This window comes from Acipenser ruthenus, chromosome 5 (genome assembly GCF_902713425.1).
Source record: "Acipenser ruthenus chromosome 5, fAciRut3.2 maternal haplotype, whole genome shotgun sequence".
In the NCBI taxonomy this organism is placed as follows: domain Eukaryota; kingdom Metazoa; phylum Chordata; class Actinopteri; order Acipenseriformes; family Acipenseridae; genus Acipenser; species Acipenser ruthenus.
Window position 1 is genome coordinate 7,689,594 of NC_081193.1, and position 23,542 is coordinate 7,713,135.

A 23,542-nucleotide genomic window follows, 5' to 3' on the forward strand; every position below is an offset into this window, starting at 1 on the left:
ATATATATATATATATATATATAGTAAACAATATAACAAGACCTTGTTTTTCTCCATGGATATTGTGAAACGTTAAAGTTGCTTTCCTTATGTAATATCTGTTAACGTCTATATGTATATGTTTTATATTGCAATTGTGTTATTATATTTTTCTGTTTTTTGGAAGACTTCGATATTATCGATATTGAAATACGTGCACGATATCGACATACAATTTTCATATCGATGCACACCCCTAATTTTAACAAACTAAAAATGAACCTCTATTTTTTTTTTTTTTTTTTCACATTTAACCCTGTGTTGTATTGAGCCCAGTACGCTGTAAAGGTGGTTTATAATAATACTTTTTATGCTTTCATATTTTTCTTTTGAATAGCTCTGGAACTTTGTTCAGTATAATGAACTTTGACACATTTTGCCTTGCTTGCCTAGTAAGGTTATTAGCAATCTCATCTTGTAAATCTGAGAACAGTAAACACATTCAGAACCATTCCTCCATTGTGTCAATTCTAATTGTAGATTTGTGCACGTTTGAGTGCTGAATTAGGGAATTCGAAAACCACCAGCCCCCACCCCCAACGGCTCAACTCTGCACAATAGAAGACGACAAGTACAGACGCAACAACATCCAGCAAACACATCTGCACAGCATGCGTCTACCTCATTGTTGCCACAAGGTCAAGCCCAGCAGGTAATAAGATAAAAAACAAAACAAAAAACACACACAATTGCAAAACATGACGCACAATTAATTCAAAACAAACAGTGCATAGGAAGTCCACAAAGGCAGCTGTATTGAACTCCATGCAGTCAGCATCCGAATGTCAATAGCACATAAACACACTGCCTGGATCAGTTCCTTTGGGGGTGGGGGTCAGGTTAGACTGTCATCCTGTTGTTAGTACATGAAACCAACCAGCTATAATTTTGTATAGTTTTTTCCTCCCCCCACCAATTTGGTTTCAGTGACACATGGTCTGACCAGCATTCCAACACTGGACAAGAAGCCACTCAGAGGGAATGACTCGAATGCAGTGATGATCACAAGGACGGACTGAAAAAACAAAAATGCAGACACAGCCTCTTTTAAAAGCACTACATCAAGAGAAAAAAATGAATCTCAACTCATTGTGAACACAGCGATACTGGTTTCACTCAGTACTTCGTTAGGCTGCTTGGAGACAGAACAGAGCACAGAACACAAACATGGTCAGGTTTGGGTACTACTCTGAGTGGAAGTCAAAAGGCACTTCCACTGCTATACCCAATTTCCCCAATATCTACAAAAAAATGTCTTCCATATAATCCCAGATTCTATACTCTCAAGTTCTGCTATAAAAAAAAGACATAGATGAGCATGCATCCCACTAGAGCAGTACTACTCTTTGAATCATTTCCAGTCACGGATCCTGTTCCATTAACAATGGGACTAATCTCAGTGGTTCCATTAAATCATTAGCAGCCTGGCTGTATTGAGGATCTTGAGTAAATGAACAGCGATTGCACTAGAGCTCTGCACTGTTATGTTTGGACTTCATTCCCATGCACCTTAGCCCTTTTTATTATTCTCTCACTTTTCCTCCATTGACTTCACAGCTATTTCTGAATGGACTGCTATTTTTTTACAGTGTTTTCTGACCTCCTGAGGATATGGGAAAGGACAGAACATTGTTCTAAGGTCCCAAAGGCTTCCAGGTCTGAAATACAAATGAGCCTGGTAGTGAAGCCTCTCAGTCTTCAAACACCTGCATCCCAAATCAAGTGAACTGATCCTGTACTGAAAGAGTATTCACAATAGTGATCTAAACGTGATGATACCACAGCGTTCTGTAGCTTTAAGATACTTTTTTTTTTTTTTTTTTTTTAATGCATGCTGTATGAAAACCCACTTATTGATAACCCGGTACTATATATAGTTTAAAAAAAAAAAAAAAAAAAAAGAAAAAAAAACACACAAAACAGAAATGCTGTTGGAGTTGCAAAATGTAAATGTTTTAACACATCTTTCTATTTACACAAAATGGATATGGTTAATATTCTAAACACTCAAATATTGTACTTATTCTCAAAATTATAAGAAGCCTTGCTATTACAAACACTATGTAGCACCACTGTAATTAAACAATTAAATAGTTTAAGTAACAACCAAGACAACAACAAAATAATAATAATAATAAAACAACAACATCTTGTGCATTCTACAACGACAGGAAGGGGCAATGATTTTTCCTTTTAACAGGTATCTACCCTGAACCTGCTAGCGTGAATCACAAAGCTTTAGGGATTTCTGGCTTTACATTCCACAATACCACAAAGAATGAAAGCCTGACTGCAGCAAATTCCACACAATGGCAGTTCTTTTTTTACATCCTAAAGACACTGCTTTCATTTGTACTTGCCACTTTAAATCACAATTTCAAACACAACAATAAAAAACACAGTATCCTCAGGGCATTAAATGCAGCTTGGCTCCTTTTCACTCTCCATATCTCTAGCTCAAATCACTTGACTTTAGCTTCTCAATTAAACTCACTGTTAGTGACACAGTCCAGGCATGTACATGTAATAAAGGGAATTGAACAGGCATGCCAGTGCCATTCATTCCATCCCCCTCAGCTGTAAAAACAAAAAATTCCAGCTCCACATAAATTAATAGATGTGACACGCTCAATATCTACTTTCATCACAGCTGGACAAGGGGTTCAAGCTATATACAAAAAGTTGAGATAGATATGTACAGACATACATACACACTATTCTTCAGTATACTGTCCAAGAGCTGGGGATGATAAAAACATTGAAAAAGGGAGAGGTTGTCTTGGATTGTAAATCCCTCTCTTGTCTCCAGTGACTGGCCCCAAGTAAGGCCTGTGTGTTATTAGTTACTGTCAGGGGCTGTGCTTCCAGGACATGATAATGTTCCACATGCTACAGGAAGCTCTGATCAGCAGCTATCTTCAAACTCATTGAAATACTGCTTGTTTTATTCTGTCAGACCTCAAATGGCAGGTAGAGGTTAACAGTTTCTACAGTTGGGTATAATATGCTTGGTAAATAAAGCACAACTTTCCTTGAAGTAGATTACTGTTAAAACTGCTGACAGCGCCATTAAGGACAGGGTTAACCAATCCCAGTCATGAAGTCACCTGGAGTGCCCACCCTTGCTCTAGGGACAGGCAGTGGCTTAGTCACTAGAACCAGACACCCATGGGTAAAAAAACAAACAAAAAAAACCCCACAAGACAAAGAATGCACAGGCACTAAATATCTAACTGGCATACTGTAACATGGGGAAGGGGCTGTGAGAATAATGTCACAATATATCACCACCTTCATGTTTCACTTTAAATACTAAAGTCCTGTTTTCAGGCAAGCAGTCATTTCCAGGAGCCACCTGTGTCCACAAGTAGAAATCAGTGCACTTTTCTATTTAAAGAATATTTACACAATTTGCTTAAGTGTCTTGCAGTGGGACTCAAGTAGGGGGCGGGGCTAAAGAGTCACCGTGACCTTTTAATAGAGGGTCATCGTGACCTCTTAATAGTTAACACAGTGGCTCTGTTTGATCAAGAGTGTTTCCAACCATCATAATGAAAAAGTTAAATAAGTAAAAAATTACTACCACTACCAAAAGCCAGACTGAACTATGAATTGACTTGTGGAGCGGCAGTCTGCCTCAGTCAAACTGCAATGTAAATGACAAATAAGTTATGAAGGGTATAACATCCATTATGCCCAGTTTCCCAGCCAAGGAAAATTCCCCAAAGGCATGGTTAAACTTTGCAGTTTCTGTGAAAACCCAGTAATTGGAAAGTTACAAGAAGAAAGGTTTGTTGTTTTAACTGACAATACTCTACATAAGCACATTCAGGCTACAACTAATTTTCTATTCTCTTTCTATATGTATATATTAGGTATTAAAGTTGTTTAAATTGTTTAATTCCACCTTTTTAAATAATATCAGTTCTAAAGTGGTCAGATTGTTTACGTGCTCCTTTCTTCTATGTGAACAATGGACAGCTTCTGATTTAAAGAGAGTTCACATCTGCTAAGAGTGTCTAACAATTCCAGCATTCCATGACTCTCCTCCCTCCCCATCTGGAAAAACAGACTTGGAGTCCTTGTGCAGTCATAAGCTTTTTTGGAACAGTTCACTCTTTTGATTGGGCGACATGGAAGTCTTTATTCTTTTTGTTTTTCTTCATTACATTTTCAGCTGTTATCCCAGTGGTATCTGGTTTAGGTATAAATGTCAGGGTTTTTTTATGACTTCTTGGATTTCCATAACCGAAAATGTCCTTCTATTTATTTATTTATTTATTCATTCATTCAATGAGCCATTCCTTTTAACGTTAAAACAAATGTACTGTAGATCACGGCTGTTTATATTGCACACCCCTAATCTATTATAAGTAAAGTATATAGAAATACACAAGATATATTTTTATTAAATAATACTATTTATATTTATTAATTTAGAAATGTTTAGAAACAGTAAAAGCTGGTATAATTTAGCCAGACATGGATATAACGGTGACCTAATTCACTAGCGGAAATATATATACACACACACACACACACATATATACAAATATATAATACACACACAATGACACACAAAAGAAACACAACACTCTGGTCTAATGGATTTAATCAAATATTTTAAACATAGATATCAAACAAAATCACAGAAAATGTGAACAAAAATACAAATCAAAGAATCATGGTAAGTTTTCAGTATAAAACGTGACACACTGTCAAAATGAAAACATTACAAAGTTAGTATCGGGTATGACCTCGCTGAGCATTAACACAATCCTGGCAGCGTTGACGCATAGACCTGATCAGCCTCTGGACAGACTGCTGTGGGATGTTCCACCACTCTTCCTGTGCAGCTGCAGCCAGCTGCCAAAGGTTGGCTGGTTGCGGTTGTCTCCTGTGGATGACACTGGGGATTTGGTCCCACAGATGTTCTATTGGACTCAGGTCAGGAGAAAAGGCTGGCCACGGCATGACCTCGACATTGTTTTCTTGAAGTTGTGCAATTGTAGTCCTGGCACTGTGTGGTCTTGCATTGTCCTGCTGGAAAATCAACACTTCCGGATTGGCTTGCAGGAACGGAAAACTGTTGCCTCAAGGACTTCATCAATGTATTGCTGAGCAGTAAAGTTGCCCTCAATCTGCACCAAAGGCGTTCTTGTGTTAAACGAGATTCCTCCCCACATCATCACAGTTCCACCGCCCCACCAGTTGGCTTGAACAATGCAACAGTCAGCATGACGGTTCTGGGCCGGTGTGGTGACCCTCTGCCTTCCAGGACGTGGCCTGTCCCTCACCGAGCCGGTTTCCTGGTTTCTTTGGACTAATCTGCTGATTGTTGAAGCAGAACATCTCATTCTCCAGGCAACTTCTCTCACAGACAGGCCATCTTCAATCATGCTGATAGCAACCAGGCAATCTTCACTACTCAAGCGGGGCATGGTCGTATCTTTTGCAGTTCTTGCGTTAATTAATATCATGTCTTTTCGAATGGCTATTTATACAGACTCTTAATCAACTAATTTTAACTCAACTCAATACACACACACACACACAAGACTCATGCAATGATTACTGTATGTTTTTATAGCTTTGCTTTTTAGTCAAGTATGCCCTGAATAAATGCTTTTTTTTGGTGCTCCCAGCAGTCTGAATGCTTTACATGGAACAAGAGCACACAGGTTTAGAATTGAATGAACACAGTTCAATTAATCTAATATTTGAATTGTGTTTGCTGTCAATAGCCCATTATTAAGGAAACCAGCCTCATTCATTTTGAAACAGCAGGCAAACTCCAGGTATGCAAAACATGAAACAGTGCTAACATTTCCCCCAGCTAACCTCTGTATTACTGAAACAGTGCTAACATTTCCCCCAGCTAACCTCTGTATTACTGAAACAGTGCTAACATTTCCCCCAGCTAACCTCTGTATTACTGAAACAGTGCTAACATTTCCCCCAGCTAACCTCTGTATTACTGAAACAGTGCTAACATTTCCCCCAGCTAACCTCTGTATTACTGAAACACTGCTAACATTTTTCTAGATTTAAAAAAAAATAAAAAAGTATCCCCCCTCAAAAAAATTGTTGCAACACATTAGCACCATTTTGCAATGCAAAAATTCAGACCCTCAATATCTGTTATTCTAAGCAAACAAACACTGTATTAGCTATATTACTGTATAATATGTGCATTCTTAATGAAGCACTATAGATGACCAAAATAAATAAAAGAATGACAAGTTCAAAATAAAAACATTTCTGCATAAATACTCTCCCATTTCAATGTAGCAAAACAGTGTGATACAGCGATGGCAGCATTATAGAATGTTCTATTAGAGCTCAGGATCCATCTCATATTCTGACCTGGATCAAGGAAGCTTGTAAGCATAGTGCCAAAAAAAAGACTGGAAATGTAGGTTCTGTGAGTGTGCTATGTGAAAACCATTAAGAGCAGACTCCAAAATGGAATGTCTGACCTCGCTCCATTTACCGGCAGTTTCCAAGTCAGGCGTAAAACAGTTTTTTCTTGGATAAGGAAATAACCAGGCGACTCAGTGGAAGGAATGCAATCTACTCTGTGCCCATGTTATTTATGACTCCTGGCATCGCTGGCCTAGGGCATTAAGCAACATTTCAGTGGCTTGGATACAGAGGGTGTTACAGTCTGTTGCAGTTAAGGATATTAACAGTTCTTTACTGCTACTTGTTGTACTTAAGCTACAAATAAGATCAATACTGTAACACTCAAAGCTGTATTGTTTGGATCACATTGCTAAAATTATGTTACACCTGTACTGTCTCTCTTTACTTAGAAAGGCTGACATGTGAGGCTATATTAAAATATAAATGAGAATGCAGAGGACTCCAGAATGGGTAACAATTAAGAGCTGTTGACTTAACACCACTCCTGTCTTCCTTTTACACTGCATGGCCTGCCCAGGACCCCAACAGACCTACTGGTACACCTGAGAATAATGCATCTATTCATCTCAGTATCCTGGAATTTAATTTGGCTTTACCTCCTTCAGGACTTTTGTTTCACTGTACACAGTTACAGCTATGGTAATGAAAACGTAATTCACACAGAGAATACAGGGGAGCACACAATACCTCTTGAAGGAAGGGTAACCTTTAGACTGGTTCAACCCCCTATATCAGCTATTCAGAGTGGTGTACCTACTGACTGAGGTCAGGGTTACAATTTACCATTAAGTGTTGAAAACATATGGGTGACTTTGGCCAAAAATAATATTTCTTTGGTTTCATGAAAAAATATAGGGTAGGCTAGGCAAAACAAAATATTTAGGAAAACGTATTTGATGTATTGTTCAATACACGCAATCTTAAGAATTGGCTTATACTGTATACGAGCTGTTTTTATACATTTTCACATACTGTAAAGTTTTACTAGATTTGTAGCACCTGCACACAATGATTGCACTGTGTGAACTAGGCTGATGTAGTGCAGGACACTCGACACTCTTGAAAGTTGTGTTTTCTTTTGTCATTAAACTCGCACTCTAAATAGAATGACAGCAGTCACCATGCGTGCAACATGATCCTTCAGCGAAGGCAGACAGGTGGTCGTTTTAAACTGTGCAACCAAATCTGAAAGAATTTTAAATATATATATATATATATGCCACACACGCACGCAAACCCAAGCAGTGATATATAAGGAAAAGTGCGTTTTAAACATTCCTAAATACAACATAAACGAACCACATATTTCCCCTAAAAAAAAAAAAATTACATATATATATAAAAATACTCACCACAAACGTTTGTAAATATACACAAACTGAAAAAGCCTGCATTTGTTTGTTTTTTTCGTTTAATTTAAACTATATGCAAAGATCAGAACATTTCCAGTTATGTATTTATACATATAATCAAATTACAGATCGTAGAATAACCTCTTGTGTTGTTGTTTTAAAAGATGTAGCCCAAGTCTAGTTTTACTTGTACTGTATCATCTTAGCGGAGCATCCCACTCATTTAAAAATCGATTACTTTGCAAACCCGAAACCATCCTTTGTTTAATACCGAGTCAGTCGTCCCCTTCTCCGTTCCTTCTTTGTGTGCTCTGCACATAGATGTGTCTAGGATTTCCTAAATACAACAAGCCTTGACGAGTAGCAATTTATTTGCATTTTATGTAACTTCATCTGCAGAGTTTTAAAAGACACTTAAACCCACAACTGAAATCAAAGCCTCCCATTGATTGTGGAAAAAGGATGCAGAACAGCAACAACACGGTTACCTGCGTTTTACTGTGTTGCCTAAAACAAACTGCATAGAATATAAAGTACATTAAACGTGTGTATTTATTTTACATGCAACACTAGGCTATAACTATTCACGTATCGAGCAAATTAAAAAAAACAACAGAGATGCAATTTTTTGGACAATGTATTAAATGTGGTGTTGTCATGCCAAAACGAAAGACGATTATTCAAAAACGAGTGCAACACACTTTTAAAAAGACTTCGGTTCTGTCGCCCCGTACCCCACCCCTCGAAAACACACCGCTTTCTCTCGCAAATACTTACAGGATAGTCGTTTGAGGAGACACAGCAGGTACTGATTCCAGCATTAAATGCATGCATCTGACGGTGGTACGAAAACATAAGCAACGGCTGGGGCACGACAGGACGGGCTGCGGGTTAGATGCGAGGAGAAACACTCCAATTAATAATAACGGGAAAAAAGAATTGGCCAACCGGAGCGCCATTGTGAGCGTGTCAGCCGCGCTGAAACCACACTGCCTCCAACTCAGCTCACTGACTAACTAACATCCGAAACTGTGGCGCTGGGAAGGCATTCCCAAATCATTCTGCAACCCCCTCCGCCTGAGAACTAGGGCAGTGTTACAAATTCTGTTTGACGGGGAAAGTAGCCAATCAAAAAACCCAGCCTGAATTGTTTTCCTTTCAAAAAGAAATGTTAGTTACAAACTATAGTTGCCAATCAGTGTGGAGGAAATATATTGTTTAGTGTAAAGGTAGGTTTCCCTAGCAATCTATATGAAATTCCAGCTAACTTTGAACTAGCTTACTCCAGTGTACTATGCCATAGTTTTCACAGGGTCCAAGTTTAAAAAAATCAAAATATTGAACACGGGCTGTTGTTAATACTACAACTCCATACTGCATACATGCCACAACATTCGTGGCTGGTTCCACAGACCCCAATTACCACTAATCTGGGAGTACTTTGCCTAAAATTTAACATTAGGTGATAGTGCTAATCAGTGCTGTCAAACCAGCAGTCAAATAAGTAAAATAATAATACAACTATTGTATTGGATATAATGTTGAGTATATTGAACAATCATCACATTGATACAGTAGGATAAGATGTTAGAACGTTAGAACGTTGATCAGGTCAAATAACTAAACTCTCGTGTGCACAGGACGTCGATTGCGTTGGACCAGTCGATCCCGAACTCGTTTCTAGTAGGCCGCAGAAAATGGCAAAACGTATGTATGCGGTTCAGACTTATTTAGCTAATTCACAGCGTGGGCATATCAATGATGGGCTCGTTGTTTGGAATTCTGATATATGTCGGTAAACCTTACAAAAGAACACAAATAGATTATAGGAATGTTAGCAGGAAATGAATGCTAAGATCGTTTGTAGTGTTTTAAGACAGTGTTGAAGTATGATGGGACTGTAATTATTGTTTTCAAGAGATCCCAGTCAATTCTCTGATAAAAGCTTTCCAACTTGTATTTGGATTCATTCTGTAGTTACCTCACATAAACAGTCATTTAAACACCATGTTATTTTCAGATTGGTAGTTTTCGTTCCTATGGGTGTTTGCCTGCTGGTCCTTACAAAGCTGAGATTAATACTGACTGATGCCCTCAAATCTTGCATTATTTTAAAAGGATGTTGTGAATTTTCTTCATATATATATATATATATATATATATATATATATATATATATATATATATATATATATATATATATATATATATATCACAGTATATTCTGCTAGGTGTGTTGTAGAATTTGTGCTGCTAGGTTTGTTGTAGAATCTGTGCTGCCTCCAAACTGTATTCTACAGGTTATAGTTATAGATATACAAGTATATGATTTCCAATGAAAATCCCAACATCTGTTCTGATTCCATTGCTGCAGATCAAACCACTTGATTTTTTTATCTGTTGCTGCCCTCTGCTGGTTTTGCATGTGTATATATTTTGAATACACTTGTAGGCCAGCATTAATGTAACTAATGTCAAGACAAATGTGCTGCAGCCCCCAGAGTCATCGGCCCCCAGAAACCACCTTGCATCCCCCAGAGTCATCGGCCCCAGAAACCACATTGCATCCCCCAGAGTCATCGTCCCCAGAAATCACTTTGCACACCCCCATCATCGGCCCCAGAAACCACATTGCATCCCTCCATCATCGGCCCCAGAAACCACATTGCATCCCCCCATCATCGGCCCCAGAAACCACCTTGCATCCCCCAGAGTCATCGGCCCCCAGAAACCACATTGCATCCCTCAGAGTCATCGGCCCCAGAAACCACATTGCATCCCCCCATCATCGGCCCCCAGAAACCACATTGCATCCCTCAGAGTCATCGTCCCCAGAAATCACTTTGCACACCCCCATCATCGGCCCCAGAAACCACATTGCATCCCCCAGAGTCATCGGCCCCAGAAACCACATTGCATCCCCCAGAGTCATCGGCCCCAGAAACCACCTTGCATCCCTCAGAGTCATCGGCCCCAGAAACCACATTGCATCCCTCAGAGTCATCGGCCCCCAGAAACCACATTGCATCCCTCAGAGTCATCGGCCCCCAGAAACCACCTTGCATCCCCCAGAGTCATCGTCCCCAGAAACCACATTGCATCCCTCAGAGTCATCGGCCCCAGAAACCACATTGCATCCCTCAGAGTCATCGGCCCCAGAAACCACATTGCATCCCTCAGAGTCATCGGCCCCAGAAATCACTTTGCATCCCCCCATCATCGGCCCCAGAAACCACATTGCATCCCCCCATCATCGGCCCCAGAAACCACATTGCATCCCTCAGAGCCATCGGCCCCAGAAACCACATTGCATCCCTCAGAGCCATCGGCCCCAGAAACCACATTGCATCCCCCAGAGCCATCGGCCCCAGAAACCACATTGCATCCCCCAGAGCCATCGGCCCCAGAAACCACCTTGCATCCCCCAGAGCCATCGGCCCCAGAAACCACATTGCATCCCTCCATCATCGGCCCCAGAAACCACATTGCATCCCTCAGAGCCATCGGCCCCAGAAACCACATTGCATCCCTCCATCATCGGCCCCAGAAACCACATTGCATCCCCCCATCATCGTCCCCAGAAACCACATTGCATCCCCCAGAGTCATCGGCCCCAGAAACCACATTGCATCCCCCAGAGTCATCGGCCCCAGAAACCACATTGCATCCCCCCATCATCGGCCCCCAGAAACCACATTGCATCCCCCCATCATCGTCCCCAGAAACCACATTGCATCCCCCCATCATCGTCCCCAGAAACCACATTGCATCCCCCAGAGCCATCGGCCCCCAGAAACCACATTGCATCCCCCAGAGTCATCGGCCCCAGAAACCACATTGCATCCCTCAGAGTCATCGGCCCCAGAAATCACTTTGCATCCCCCCATCATCGGCCCCAGAAACCACATTGCATCCCTCCATCATCGTCCCCAGAAACCACCTTGCATCCCCCAGAGTCATCGGCCCCAGAAACCACATTGCATCCCTCAGAGTCATCGGCCCCCAGAAACCACATTGCATCCCTCCATCATCGGCCCCAGAAACCACATTGCATCCCCCCATCATCGTCCCCAGAAACCACATTGCATCCCCCAGAGTCATCGGCCCCAGAAACCACATTGCATCTCTCAGAGTCATCGGCCCCCAGAAACCACATTGCATCCCTCCATCATCGTCCCCAGAAACCACATTGCATCCCCTCATCATCGTCCCCAGAAACCACATTGCATCCCCCAGAGCCATCGGCCCCAGAAACCACATTGCATCCCCCAGAGTCATCGGCCCCAGAAACCACATTGCATCCCCCCATCATCGGTCCCAGAAACCACATTGCATCCCCCAGAGCCATCGGCCCCAGAAACCACATTGCATCCCCCAGAGCCATCGGCCCCAGAAACCACATTGCATCCCCCAGAGTCATCGGCCCCAGAAACCACATTGCATCTCTCAGAGTCATCGGCCCCAGAAATCACTTTGCATCCCCCCATCATCGGCCCCAGAAACCACATTGCATCCCCCAGAGCCATCGGCCCCAGAAACCACATTGCATCCCCCAGAGCCATTGGCCCCTGAAACCACACTGCATCCCCCTGGCATCGGCCCCCAGAAACCACTTTGCATCCCCTAGAGTCATCGGCCCCAGTTCTGCAACACAAACAACATGTTACTGATATGGTAGCAATGTTGTAATAGCAGCTTCCAAGTTCTTTATCAAGTGGCAAGTCCTTTAAAATGAGCTTTAAACAGTTGAGTATTGTAGAGCATGTTTGTGAAAGTACTTCTCTTGCATATATAGAATCCCTGGAGTACATTTACTGGGTATTGTCTCTATATGCAGGGGCTATGCAGTCACTCTGGGGCAGCAGTGTGGAGTAGTGGTTAGAGCTCTGGACTCTTGACCGGCGGGTCGTGGGTCCAATCCCAGGTGGGGGACACTGCTGCTGTACCCTTGAGCAAGGTACTTTACCTAGATTGCTCCAGTAAAAACCCAACTATATAAATGGGTAATTGTATGTAAAAATAATGTGATATCTTGTAAGTTGCCCTTGATAAGGGTGTCTGCTAAGAAATAAATAATAATAATAATGTCAGTCTCAACTAGATCTGATCCATTTATACAGTGGATTCAAAGGAGTGATTATCATTAATGCATGTCAATTAAAATCCATTTTATAAGCATTAGCATCATTATCAAACACCCCCCCCCCCCCCGCCCTTTTTTTTGCATTATTTCAAATCTGTTGTCTAGCTGCAACATGACCAGCTGCAGGAAGTTATTAGGTACCATAAACAGCAGTTTCCTTTTTTTTATATCTATAGTGTTGCACTTACAATGTAGCTGAACCATTCAGTAGCAGCACACTCTCTAAACAGCCTTTGGTTGATTGCATATATACACAAGATTCATTAAACAAATTGCTGTCTAAGCAGATTGATTTAAGGTCAGACAGAGAAGGAATTATTTTGATTAATGTTTAGTTTATATACAGCATGGTAAATAGGAATGATGTTTATTATATACTGAATGGTCAAGTGTTCTAACCAATTTGAAGGATGCCATTTGTAAAGAAGTGTTGTGTTAGCTGCATTCTAATTATCTTGATAATGTAACTCTTTTCAGAGACAAATTGTGCATATATACTGTATATAGCAGTTGCAATAAATATATACATATATATGTGTATATATATATATATATATATATATATATATATATATATATATATATATATATATATATATATATATATATATATATATATATATAGGTATCGGCAACATAGGGTCTTTTATGAACCAAGCAGATAGTCCAAGAGGATTGTTGCCCATCATCACGTCACGTTTCATTAATATGCAGGCATTTGTTTTCCACAGCAGTGAATGAATTGCTTAAGGGTTTAACTGTGTACGTGTTGGCTAGAAACCCTTTCTTTTCTGTGCGGTTCAATGAGCTTGAAATACACTGGTTTCACTCATTGCCATTAGAACAAGGCCTTCCTACTGCAACATCACACAATGAAGGGGCAACCTCAGATAATAGATCAAGAGGAGGAAGCAAAACAGATGGGCACACTCAGAGTCACTGCATTGCCCCTGCATATAGAGACAATACCCAGGAAATGTACTCCAGGGATTCTATAGCTGAAAATCCTTTATGAGAAGTGGGAATCTGAGATGGGGACACGCGGCCGATCCTGATATCGACAAGCGAGTCCAATTCATTTGTGAAGTAAACATAGACCACCACTGCCAGACACAAAGTCTGATCATTCATGGCAGAAGGGTGGATAGGAAGAAGAGATTTAAAATAGGAGACAATGACCTCAAAACCAAGCTTCGAAATAGAAATATAGGGACCGTAGTGAGTAACGTGTGAACCGTAGCTAATTTAATATAACTCCAAAACATAAAAACTTTTTTCATCAAATTGTAATAAACAGGGGGATGCAAAAATGCTTTACAGTAGTTAGTCTAATACCGTTTTAACATGGAGAGGATTATGAATTTATCTGCATACAGTATTCTAGGAGAGGCCCAAACAGATGAAGGTGGGACTAGAATAGCTAGTCGGAAGACAGCATTTTTTTTTTTTTAAATTCGTTTTGTTTTTTCATAAAAAAAAAAAAAAAAAAACTAAGCTGGGTGTATTGATATTATTGGTAGTCATAACCCCCTTTTATGTTAAGTATCCAAAGTGTTCTATCAATTTATGAAATGTAAAAAACCCTTAGTGGGGGGCTCCCGAGTGGCGCATCCAGTAAAAGCACTCGCTAGCGTGCAGGATGCGCGCTATAGCCTGGACGTCGCCCGTTCGAGCCCAGGCCATTCCACAGCCGACCTTGGATGGGAGCTCCAGGGGGCGACGCTCAATTGGCCAAGCGTAGTCTGGCCGGGTGCCTGCGGGCTTGCCTCTAAGCTGCCCAGAGCTGCGTTGTCCTCCGACGCTGTAGCTCTGATGCGGCTGCACGGTGAGTCTGCAGAGTGTAAAGAAGTGGGCGGCTGACGGCACACGCTTCAGAGGACAGCGTGTGTTCATCTTCGCCCCTCCCGAGTTAGCGCAGAGGTGGTAGCGGTGAGATGAACCTATCAATGAATGAAAAAGCAACACTGGTTAATTTAGTGCAATACAAAGTATTTTCAGCAATTATATTGTGTTTTTATTATTAGAACTACCTTCCAAATGTAAAATGCTTTCATAATTCATATATTAGTAATATTACCCATACCAATAGAGCATAAATGGAACCCATTGTATTTTATCAGCTGGGTCATATCAGTATTATAAAATGAAAATATAGATCTACTGTACATCCCACACTATTAAAAATTAAAATTAAAATTAATTAATTAAATTAATTAAATAAATAAATAAATAAATAAAACATTACGTCAGCTTTCTGATTACCGGCAAGTACTTGAGACGGCTTTTATGAAAACCGAAAGGCTTGTCTGGTAAATCAGAATCATCTCCATCACATTCATCGCACCTTCGTCTGTGTTTGTCTCTCATTTAGCCCAGAAAATAAAAGGGTAAAAGAAAGCATTTTAGATTGAAATAGGGGCAGGACATGTGTTCTGTCTGACGTGAAAGTGGTAACGCATCAATCAGAGAACTACAAAGACCTACAAAGTGTGGCAACACAGTTTTCTTTATTCAGAGTAAGATGTGTCAACATCCAGCATGACAAAAATTGTACAAAGTTCACGATTTAAAAATGAATTATCACAGCAACTTGTGATTTCACACATTTATAGCAAAATTAAAATGTCAACAAATCCATGCCGTGTAGTACAAAAATAAATTAAACTTCAGTTCCACAGACAGCACATGTTTATACAAAATCCTGTCTTAATAAATGATTACTTAAATTAACTTATAAATGAATGTTATAATAAATAAACTCTGATGAATTCACAATAATTCATATGAAAATTCAGCATTCTAATATGTGACACCTTTGTGTTACCTATGTAAATAGTCACAGACAACTTCTGATTTGATATTCTGTACCACCAGTAGATGAGCAGCAGATTTGTGCTTAAAATCCCTTTCCTTTGTAACGATAACAATAATTAATTCAAAAACTGATACTAGCTATTACTCTACTGAAAGCGTTACTATATTGGCAAGAAGCTGCAGACACGATGGAGTGGAAAAAGGCATATGCAGTTATGCAGAATGAAACCCTAAAAGAGGGTGGAAAGTACACTATATGAGATGAGGTGAGCAACAAGCACCTTGCGTTAGCTTTGAAAAGGCAATTCTGAACATGGTAGCTACAACTAATAGCACAACAGAAGGTGGGGGCCACACAGGCATGACGCTGCAAAGCCCCACAATAATTACAGATTTGTTTCCCAGCTAGTTATTAAGTCCATTGGGAAAACCAGCAAGTTTTTGTACAGTGATTTCAATATAAAGTGCTGCTAGGATTTTTTCTTCTTCCATATAATATACCAAAACGAAATAACAGATTTTTTTTTTTTTTTTTTAATCCCTGTAGTTTCCATCAGTGATAACGTAAGCCATAGTTGCCCCTAGCAATTATTTGTTTAGATTCTGTGTCACATAGCAAGCAACACTGGGAATTGCACACCTCCGTATATTAAGATATATATATATAGGATAAGTGCAAATAGTCTACTGGCACATTTGTGGGGACAGTGACCCTGTAAGTCCCGCGCTGATATATTTATATACTTTACAAAAACCCATCTCCTATTATTAAGCTCTCAAGTACAGCTCTAGTTTCTGTAAAAACATCAAAACATGGAAACCAAGGTGTTCCTGTGCAAAGTTGTACATAAATAAAGTAAACTTATATAAGCATCTTTAGCTTTTAAACTGAATGTCCATGTTTATTTTTTTAATGTTTTGTATTAAAAGATTGATATAAAAATTAATATTTTACATACAGTAAAAAGATTCATTTTCCACTATGCTATAAATAAGAAATTGCATATACCCAAACTGTTTATGTAGATTGCATCCCATATCTATCAAATAAGTGATTGATTCTTTATCATATATTGCATTAAACATTAACTGACTCTAACTAGTAAAGTTTTGACATGTAAAATAACTAATGCTAAGAGAGAGATGTTGTGTAATGTTTCTATTGCTGTTGGACATCACTGTCTGATTAAATGACATCTCGGGATCTAACAACACAGAACATTAGGTTATTAAAGTCATAACATCGTGCTTTGTAAATATTGGGATTTCCACCATCAAGTTTCCGTGTCATGATGTTTACAATAAAACTGAAACTCGTATATCTAGCCATTTCCTTTTCATACTCAATTCAAACCTCATTTTAAATGCCACCACCAACCATTTAAAACAAAAGTCAAATATTTTCAAGCATTGTTAAAAAATAAAGCATTTTACAACCACTTCGGCACACAAAACATCTTACAATTCCATAAAACCCTCCAATGAGGAAAAGGATAACAATTAAAAAGTGGTTGCTCATTACATTTTTCTCATTCTAAGCTTACTGTCCAGTCCAGTAATTAATACTAAAATGTTTTTTCACCAAACCATTAAAAAGAACTTAGATCCTATTTTTGTTCTGCTTACTGTTCGGAAATATACACAAAAAAATGTGCATACATTAGCAGCTATAAACATTACATGGCATATCACACTATGTCAGCTCATATGAAAACGTACAAAATGTGAATGTTTTCAAAAACTATTCTGCGGTAACTTTTTAAAGCAAGACAAAAAAATAATTATGAAGTCTTGTAAGCATAACACTTTGTAACAGAAATAAATATTTAACACTGTCCGATAAATTAAAGCAGCAAAACACGAGGCATCCCTTTTTTCAGCAAGTCTTCTTCCACGAACAAGTCTTCAGACCTGAATCCCTTGTACTGCTTGCTTTATGTTTTCCAGCAGGGTCTTGTTTTCAGGACTCTGATAGTGGTCTTGGTTTGTGTACATGTCTGTCAAAGTGGCCACGTAAGCATCAAAATTCTGTTCATTTATTGGCTCCTGAAAAAAAGAACATTGAAACAACATGAGTATTAGTAAATGTGGACACTTGATTTAGGCCCATCAAAACATGAGCCTTATTCACAAAGACGTAACCTCATAAGAAGAAAAGAAAAATCTTGAAAAATCTTGAAAAAGCTCATGAGTTCACACTCTAGTTTATGTGGAGATAATCAGTTAAGGTACAATATGTCACATTTTTAAAGAGTGTCTTGATGATAACTAACCTTTTCCCTCTAATTATCTTCTTTTCACATTGCCAAACAGGAAGCACATGACCAATTTAGTACAGTGATCTAAGGCTATTTAAGGATGACTTCTGACATACACATGCAAATGAGGCCCACCAATATACAGCTATGGTCAAAAGTTTTGCATCACCTAGAATTTTAGGATTGAGACATCATTTAAAAAAATTAAAAAAAAAATTATATGGACATAATTTCAATCTTTTTTTAACATTGTGTAATCAAAGAAATGCCGAAACACTATTGCAAAAGTCTACCATAAGCCATACTAGTAGTACAGTTTCATGTTAGATTTTGAAATGTCAAATGTTCCAAGTTTTGTCAGTTTTTCACTAAGTATATGGAAAACTACAAAGCGATATGTAATTCAATATGTTAACGAAACATTATTCAGCAGGTTTTATTTGACTTTATGAAGCAAAATGAGTTAATTCTATAGGGTGATGCAAAACATCTGGCCATAGCTGTAGTTTAAGGTTGCACAACACATTAAGATGCAATGTAATGGAACCTACAGTGTAAGTAGGAATGATTGAACCTGGTTGTTTGAATTTAATGTTCATGAAAATAACTAATGGGATCCACAGCTGACAGTCATTTCAACCAGAAACGCATTTTCATAGTGAGGCACATTAGCTGAATGATGCTATGGTGATTTAATTTACCAGTTACATTTTTAGCCCCTAAAGAAAATTGCATTGTCTGCTATTAAGATAACTTTAGGCATAGAAAGTGTGACTGCACTGTAAAGGATTTTGACTGTTTATAATATAATAATTAGTTTGACTACTAATGGACTGGGTACAAAAGTACTAGTAGTCCAGTCAGGAGAACCTTTAATAATTCTCTTATTTCCTCTTTAATTAATATTTATTGTTCAAACGCCTCTATAAAAGACAAATAATGACTCATCTTGACTAGCTGGACAGTACCAAGAATTAAGGAGTCATTTTGTGGAACATTTTTGGTACATTCATAACAATAGTAAGTGAAGCCCTCAGTGCAAGTACTTGGTAAGTCCCACTTTAAAAAGCATGTTTGCAGATCCTATAGGAAGTCATTTTTTTGGAGTTCTTGTCCTAACTAGGTACCAGATACTGGTTTCGCCTTGTCACGTGAAACCTACGTTCTATATGCCTACTGTTAAGCTAGCCACTTAGCAGGAGATGGGAAGTTCTTGCACTGATGGCTTTAATTATTATTTCAGAGGAAGGAAAATCTGCAGACAACCCAACAGATTTTTAAAGAGTGCAAACAAATAGAAGAAAGAGATTTATACAAAAAAGAAGAAATGAAAGTGTAAAACAAAAAATGATAATCAGACTATGAAAATTATTCTCTTACTCTCTGATGCAACTGTAAACAGCTGTTATTTCTAAGGGGAGCCTCTTTTTGTTGCAGCGGTTTCTAAGGGGAAAGGTGTAAACAACATTCTATTAGCCTGGTAATACCATTGGTGCCAATTTCACAGGGGCTGCTGGGCTTACTTTAACACTAGGGGGCAGTGTTGTATGCAGTTTTAGAAAGAAAAAAAAACAACAACATTTAAACAAAACTATAAAAACAAACTAATAAATAAATACAGAAACAAAGTCAGAAATAAGCAAATGAAAAATAAAAGTTGATTTCTACATTGGTCTATTACCAATGGGGTCCTGGGATTAAATCCAGCTCACCACACAAGAGATATGTCTTTAGGTGGCCTCAGTACCTATTGATAAGCGAGGTGCATTAGTTTGGGTTTGTTCTTTTAACACGGGACATACCTCTGATATCTAGATGGGCAGATTTCACCTTGCACAAGCAAATAACATCAAAAGGATATTCAAAATAAATATATACTGGAAGGGGCTCTTGACTGCAGTGGCTTTTAGATTGTACTGCTCATTTGACACGCACCTTTTTACGTTTTTGTACCAGCATATTAAAAACCCTGTTCACAGTGGCTCTACAAGGAGTAATGTGGTCTTTTAAGGGGAAATTAAAATGGATGCTTATGGAAAAAGCTCTTTTTTCATGCCTCAAAAAGTAAAAGCTGATATATTCAAGCCTTGAAGTTATATATACATACACTTGCCATTATAAAACAGAACATAACATTGCATGTGCTATGAAAATCCCTGTTGACCTTAATTTCGAATACAGTTAAAAGTATTTGATCTGTTTTAAATGTTTTTTTTTTCTTGGCATATGCACATTGGTCTGACATGGATATTTGCTAGAATCCTTCTATTATTAAATAATAGTACAAAACTACCTACCCCCATCCTTTTCATTAAGATCCAAGTAGTTTGGACAACATTATACTCCCCTATCAAACATTCTGCAGTATTATATTTAAATCAGAAGATTTCCAGGTAACAGTCCTGACATTATTAAGGTAGTTTGGCATGCAATAGTGTTGGGACTATCTCTTATTCAATAGCCATGTGGTATGTTCTGTTACGTTCCATAACACGCTCAGTTTGCGTTCTCTGTGGCCCTTACCATATGTGGGAGCTGGATATTAGCTAAACTGTTAATCAGTGACTGGCTGAGGTTGGCCAGCTCATGCAGGAGAGACTCATTTTGCTGTTCAATCACCTTGTTTTCTTCCTCTATTGACTTCAGATTAGTCTCCATTGTTGTAATCTAAAGAAGTGTAAACATAAGTATATTATCTTCTCAACCAGAAGGTATCAAACAGTGCTCAAGTTTTGCAGATTTGCAGTTTTCCTGCTTCTGCAGCAATAGTTCAAACACACTAGGGGTATCAGTCCACATGCAGCAAACAAACCCTCGTATTCACTGAAATAGTGACAAGTCAAGTGTAAACCATCTTCTCCAAGTGCACAAGCAGAACTAAACATTGAGTAGAATTAATCATTTCCAAGCATATGTTATGACAGATACTGGATATAAACATATTTTGGCTTTTGTGACTGCCAAAGTAGATTTAAATGTGCCCGATATAAAGTTTTCAGAAAAATAACCATTATATGGTTTTCTTACATAATGAACTTGTATAAAAACATGTATTACATTAGAATTCTTGAAACATTGTAACGCATGCTACCTTATGTAATCCATATGTCTATTTTATCAAAGATGGGCATATTCCAAACTCCTAGTTATTTAGCTTTAAGTATTTTATCAATGAATCATTGTTACCCTATGAAACTTTTTTGTTAGGCACTATTAATGTAACTGACTGCTTTATTGCCATACCACACATTCTGTTTTAGGTGTTTGTTATTGTGAATATTTCCATGCCTCCTCCAGTCATTCTATTGCTGAAGTTTATGCTTAGTGATATTTTAAACTTGTCAAAAGTCTGATTTGACTCAAACACACTTCTCCATGTTTCAAGAATGGTAGCAGGGGGAGGCTGTTTAGCACTAATAGTAACATATAAGAATCACGCCCGTTACTGAGTCACTGAGAAAAGAGGGTGTGAACCAAATCAGACACTACACAATGATTGTGAGAGGAGTACAAATGGTACCATGAAGAAATGTAAGGCAGGAAAACGGTTCTGGCAGACACATTTGTTTTATACAGTACATCACAATTGGGATTACTTTATTGTATTACTGTACTAACTTCAATGTTGGTTTTATTTTTTTAATTGATTTTTTTTAAAAAACATAACTATTTCTGGATGCAGGATTCTTACCTGGGTTCTGAGTCTAATCATATCCGCTTCCACTTGGGAATTGGAGTCATTTAGTTCTTTGATTTCTTCATCCAGCTGATTAATTTCTTCATCATTTTCTATTCCTACAAGATCAAAAGATTGTCAAACATTTAATTGAAAAATAATAGTTTCTTCAAAAAAGAAAAACACGCACACAAATTTCAGCACACTTTAATATATCTCTATTAAGGAATAATACATCGCCTGGCCCAACAAAAAAAAACAAAAAACAAGAGCACGGCCTTCATTTTGGGAAGGTCCCGGTGTATTTTTCAAGTGGGAACAGGTGTGTCTGTAGACCATCTGTGGACTTGATCTGTCATGACCCGCTTGCAACCAGAATTGAGTTGTCACTGGCAGACATTCCAAGAACACCCTGGGCTCTGTCTTGATGGACACATTGGACAGTGCAGCCACTGCATTGAAAGACAAGCCAGTTAGCTGCACTGGGACGCACGATCACGTATTGTGTGACGTCACAGAGGCTCCACATGGTTAACACTGAATAGTTGCACTCAACTGTACCTATATAGATTTAGAGGATCACATGACATTTGTTTGACCAGTCAGTATAGATTGTGAGTTTTTTAAAATGCCAGTACAGTGGCTGAGTGTTTTACAGTCCAATGTCTTAATGCTGTCACCTTCTGCATTTTACAGCTTAAAATATTACCCAAGGCAGCAGTTATTACTGTAGGTCTGATTTAAATCAAATTATTTCACAGAGCAATATAGATGTTAAAGTAACAGGCTTAGGTTTCTTTCACACCAGAAAAATCAATGTTTAATCTGTGTATAATGCATTAAGAGCCCAGAGGTAAAAGTGATCCATCGGAATGGGACTGGTTCTTAAGATAAAGCTCAACATATGCATGTGACAGAGGGGTGGGGGAGAGGGGGGTGGTAAACGCAATGCTGCTGTCACTGGGTCAACCTTGGAATCAAGCTTATGGGTCAAATTCAATTAACCTTTTAGCTAGAAAGAAAAAGAACCGGAAAGTGAATTCAATAAACAGAGTCAATGTGAGCAGTCCCTGCTGATTTTGCCTCCCTAACTGCCTCCCTGAAGATTGACTTAAATGGAGGAGTGAAAGTGGGAACAGCAAAGCAATACCTGCTTGTACCGGCCCTCTAAAACCAGTGTGATTGACAGAGGAGACTCTTATAGTTTGACCTCATCACTATGGGCAATGGCCTACTGTCATTCACAGACAAGCTAGGATCCCATACTGATAGGCACAGCTTGGTTTCAGACTCAGGGTTGTCTGATTCACAGAATCAAAACAGTAGCAAAATACCACTGGACCTCTTCACTAGTTCTGCAGAGCCCTTTCTTGATAGATCCTAGTCTTCTTTCATTACTGTAAATTAGCAATACCGTGTTCAATACTGGTCAGTCGGCAGGCAAGTAGCTGATTGAAAATGTACAATTTTAAAAGAAAACAAAACACAATCAGAGAAAATAAAGCAAAACTCGAAGACAAGAGGTTGGGAAATACAATCCCTGTAGTTTCAGTGCTTAATCAAGGTTTCAACATTTTTTTTCACCAGATATATATTAACACCGGTTCTCGCTTTCTCCAGTTGGAGACCTCTTGATCTTTGCTTGAATTTTTATATTACATTTATATTACCACTCTATAAAGTCCCTGCTGTTACCAGGTGCCTAATCCCATCATCTTGTGTAGATCAAACTCACTCCAATGCTACAGAACTACAGCAACAACACCAGTCTGCAGCAATGTATCTACAGAACATTATTGTATTTGAAGGGCTCATATTTCATTAGAATATACAT

General features: G+C 38.8%; 2 protein-coding genes across 21 annotated transcripts in view; both read right to left on the reverse strand.

The window, feature by feature from the left end:
* LOC117402925 (peroxidasin-like) overlaps window positions 1-8,888 on the reverse strand; it is a 63,695-nt gene extending 54,807 nt beyond the window's left edge. For both annotated transcript variants that reach the window (XM_034921165.2, XM_034004598.3), the window contains exon 1: window positions 8,595-8,888. In XM_034921165.2, the coding sequence (XP_034777056.2) occupies window positions 8,595-8,776 (182 nt within the window). In that variant the 5' untranslated portion in view covers window positions 8,777-8,888. The remainder of the gene's footprint in view (window positions 1-8,594) is intronic.
* Window positions 8,889-15,448: 6,560 nt separating this feature from the next.
* The window catches only part of LOC117403113 (myelin transcription factor 1-like protein), a 102,471-nt gene continuing 94,377 nt past the window's right edge, over window positions 15,449-23,542 (reverse strand). For 13 of the 19 annotated variants that reach the window (XM_059023599.1, XM_059023608.1, XM_059023602.1 and 10 more), the window contains 4 exons: window positions 21,724-21,827; window positions 20,556-20,699; window positions 19,413-19,475; window positions 15,449-17,820 (listed from right to left, as the gene is read on the reverse strand). In XM_059023599.1, the coding sequence (XP_058879582.1) occupies window positions 17,680-17,820; window positions 19,413-19,475; window positions 20,556-20,699; window positions 21,724-21,827 (452 nt within the window). In that variant the 3' untranslated portion in view covers window positions 15,449-17,679. The remainder of the gene's footprint in view (window positions 17,821-19,412; window positions 19,476-20,555; window positions 20,700-21,723; window positions 21,828-23,542) is intronic. The other 6 variants (XM_059023609.1, XM_059023603.1, XM_059023594.1 and 3 more) reach the window with 4 other exon arrangements.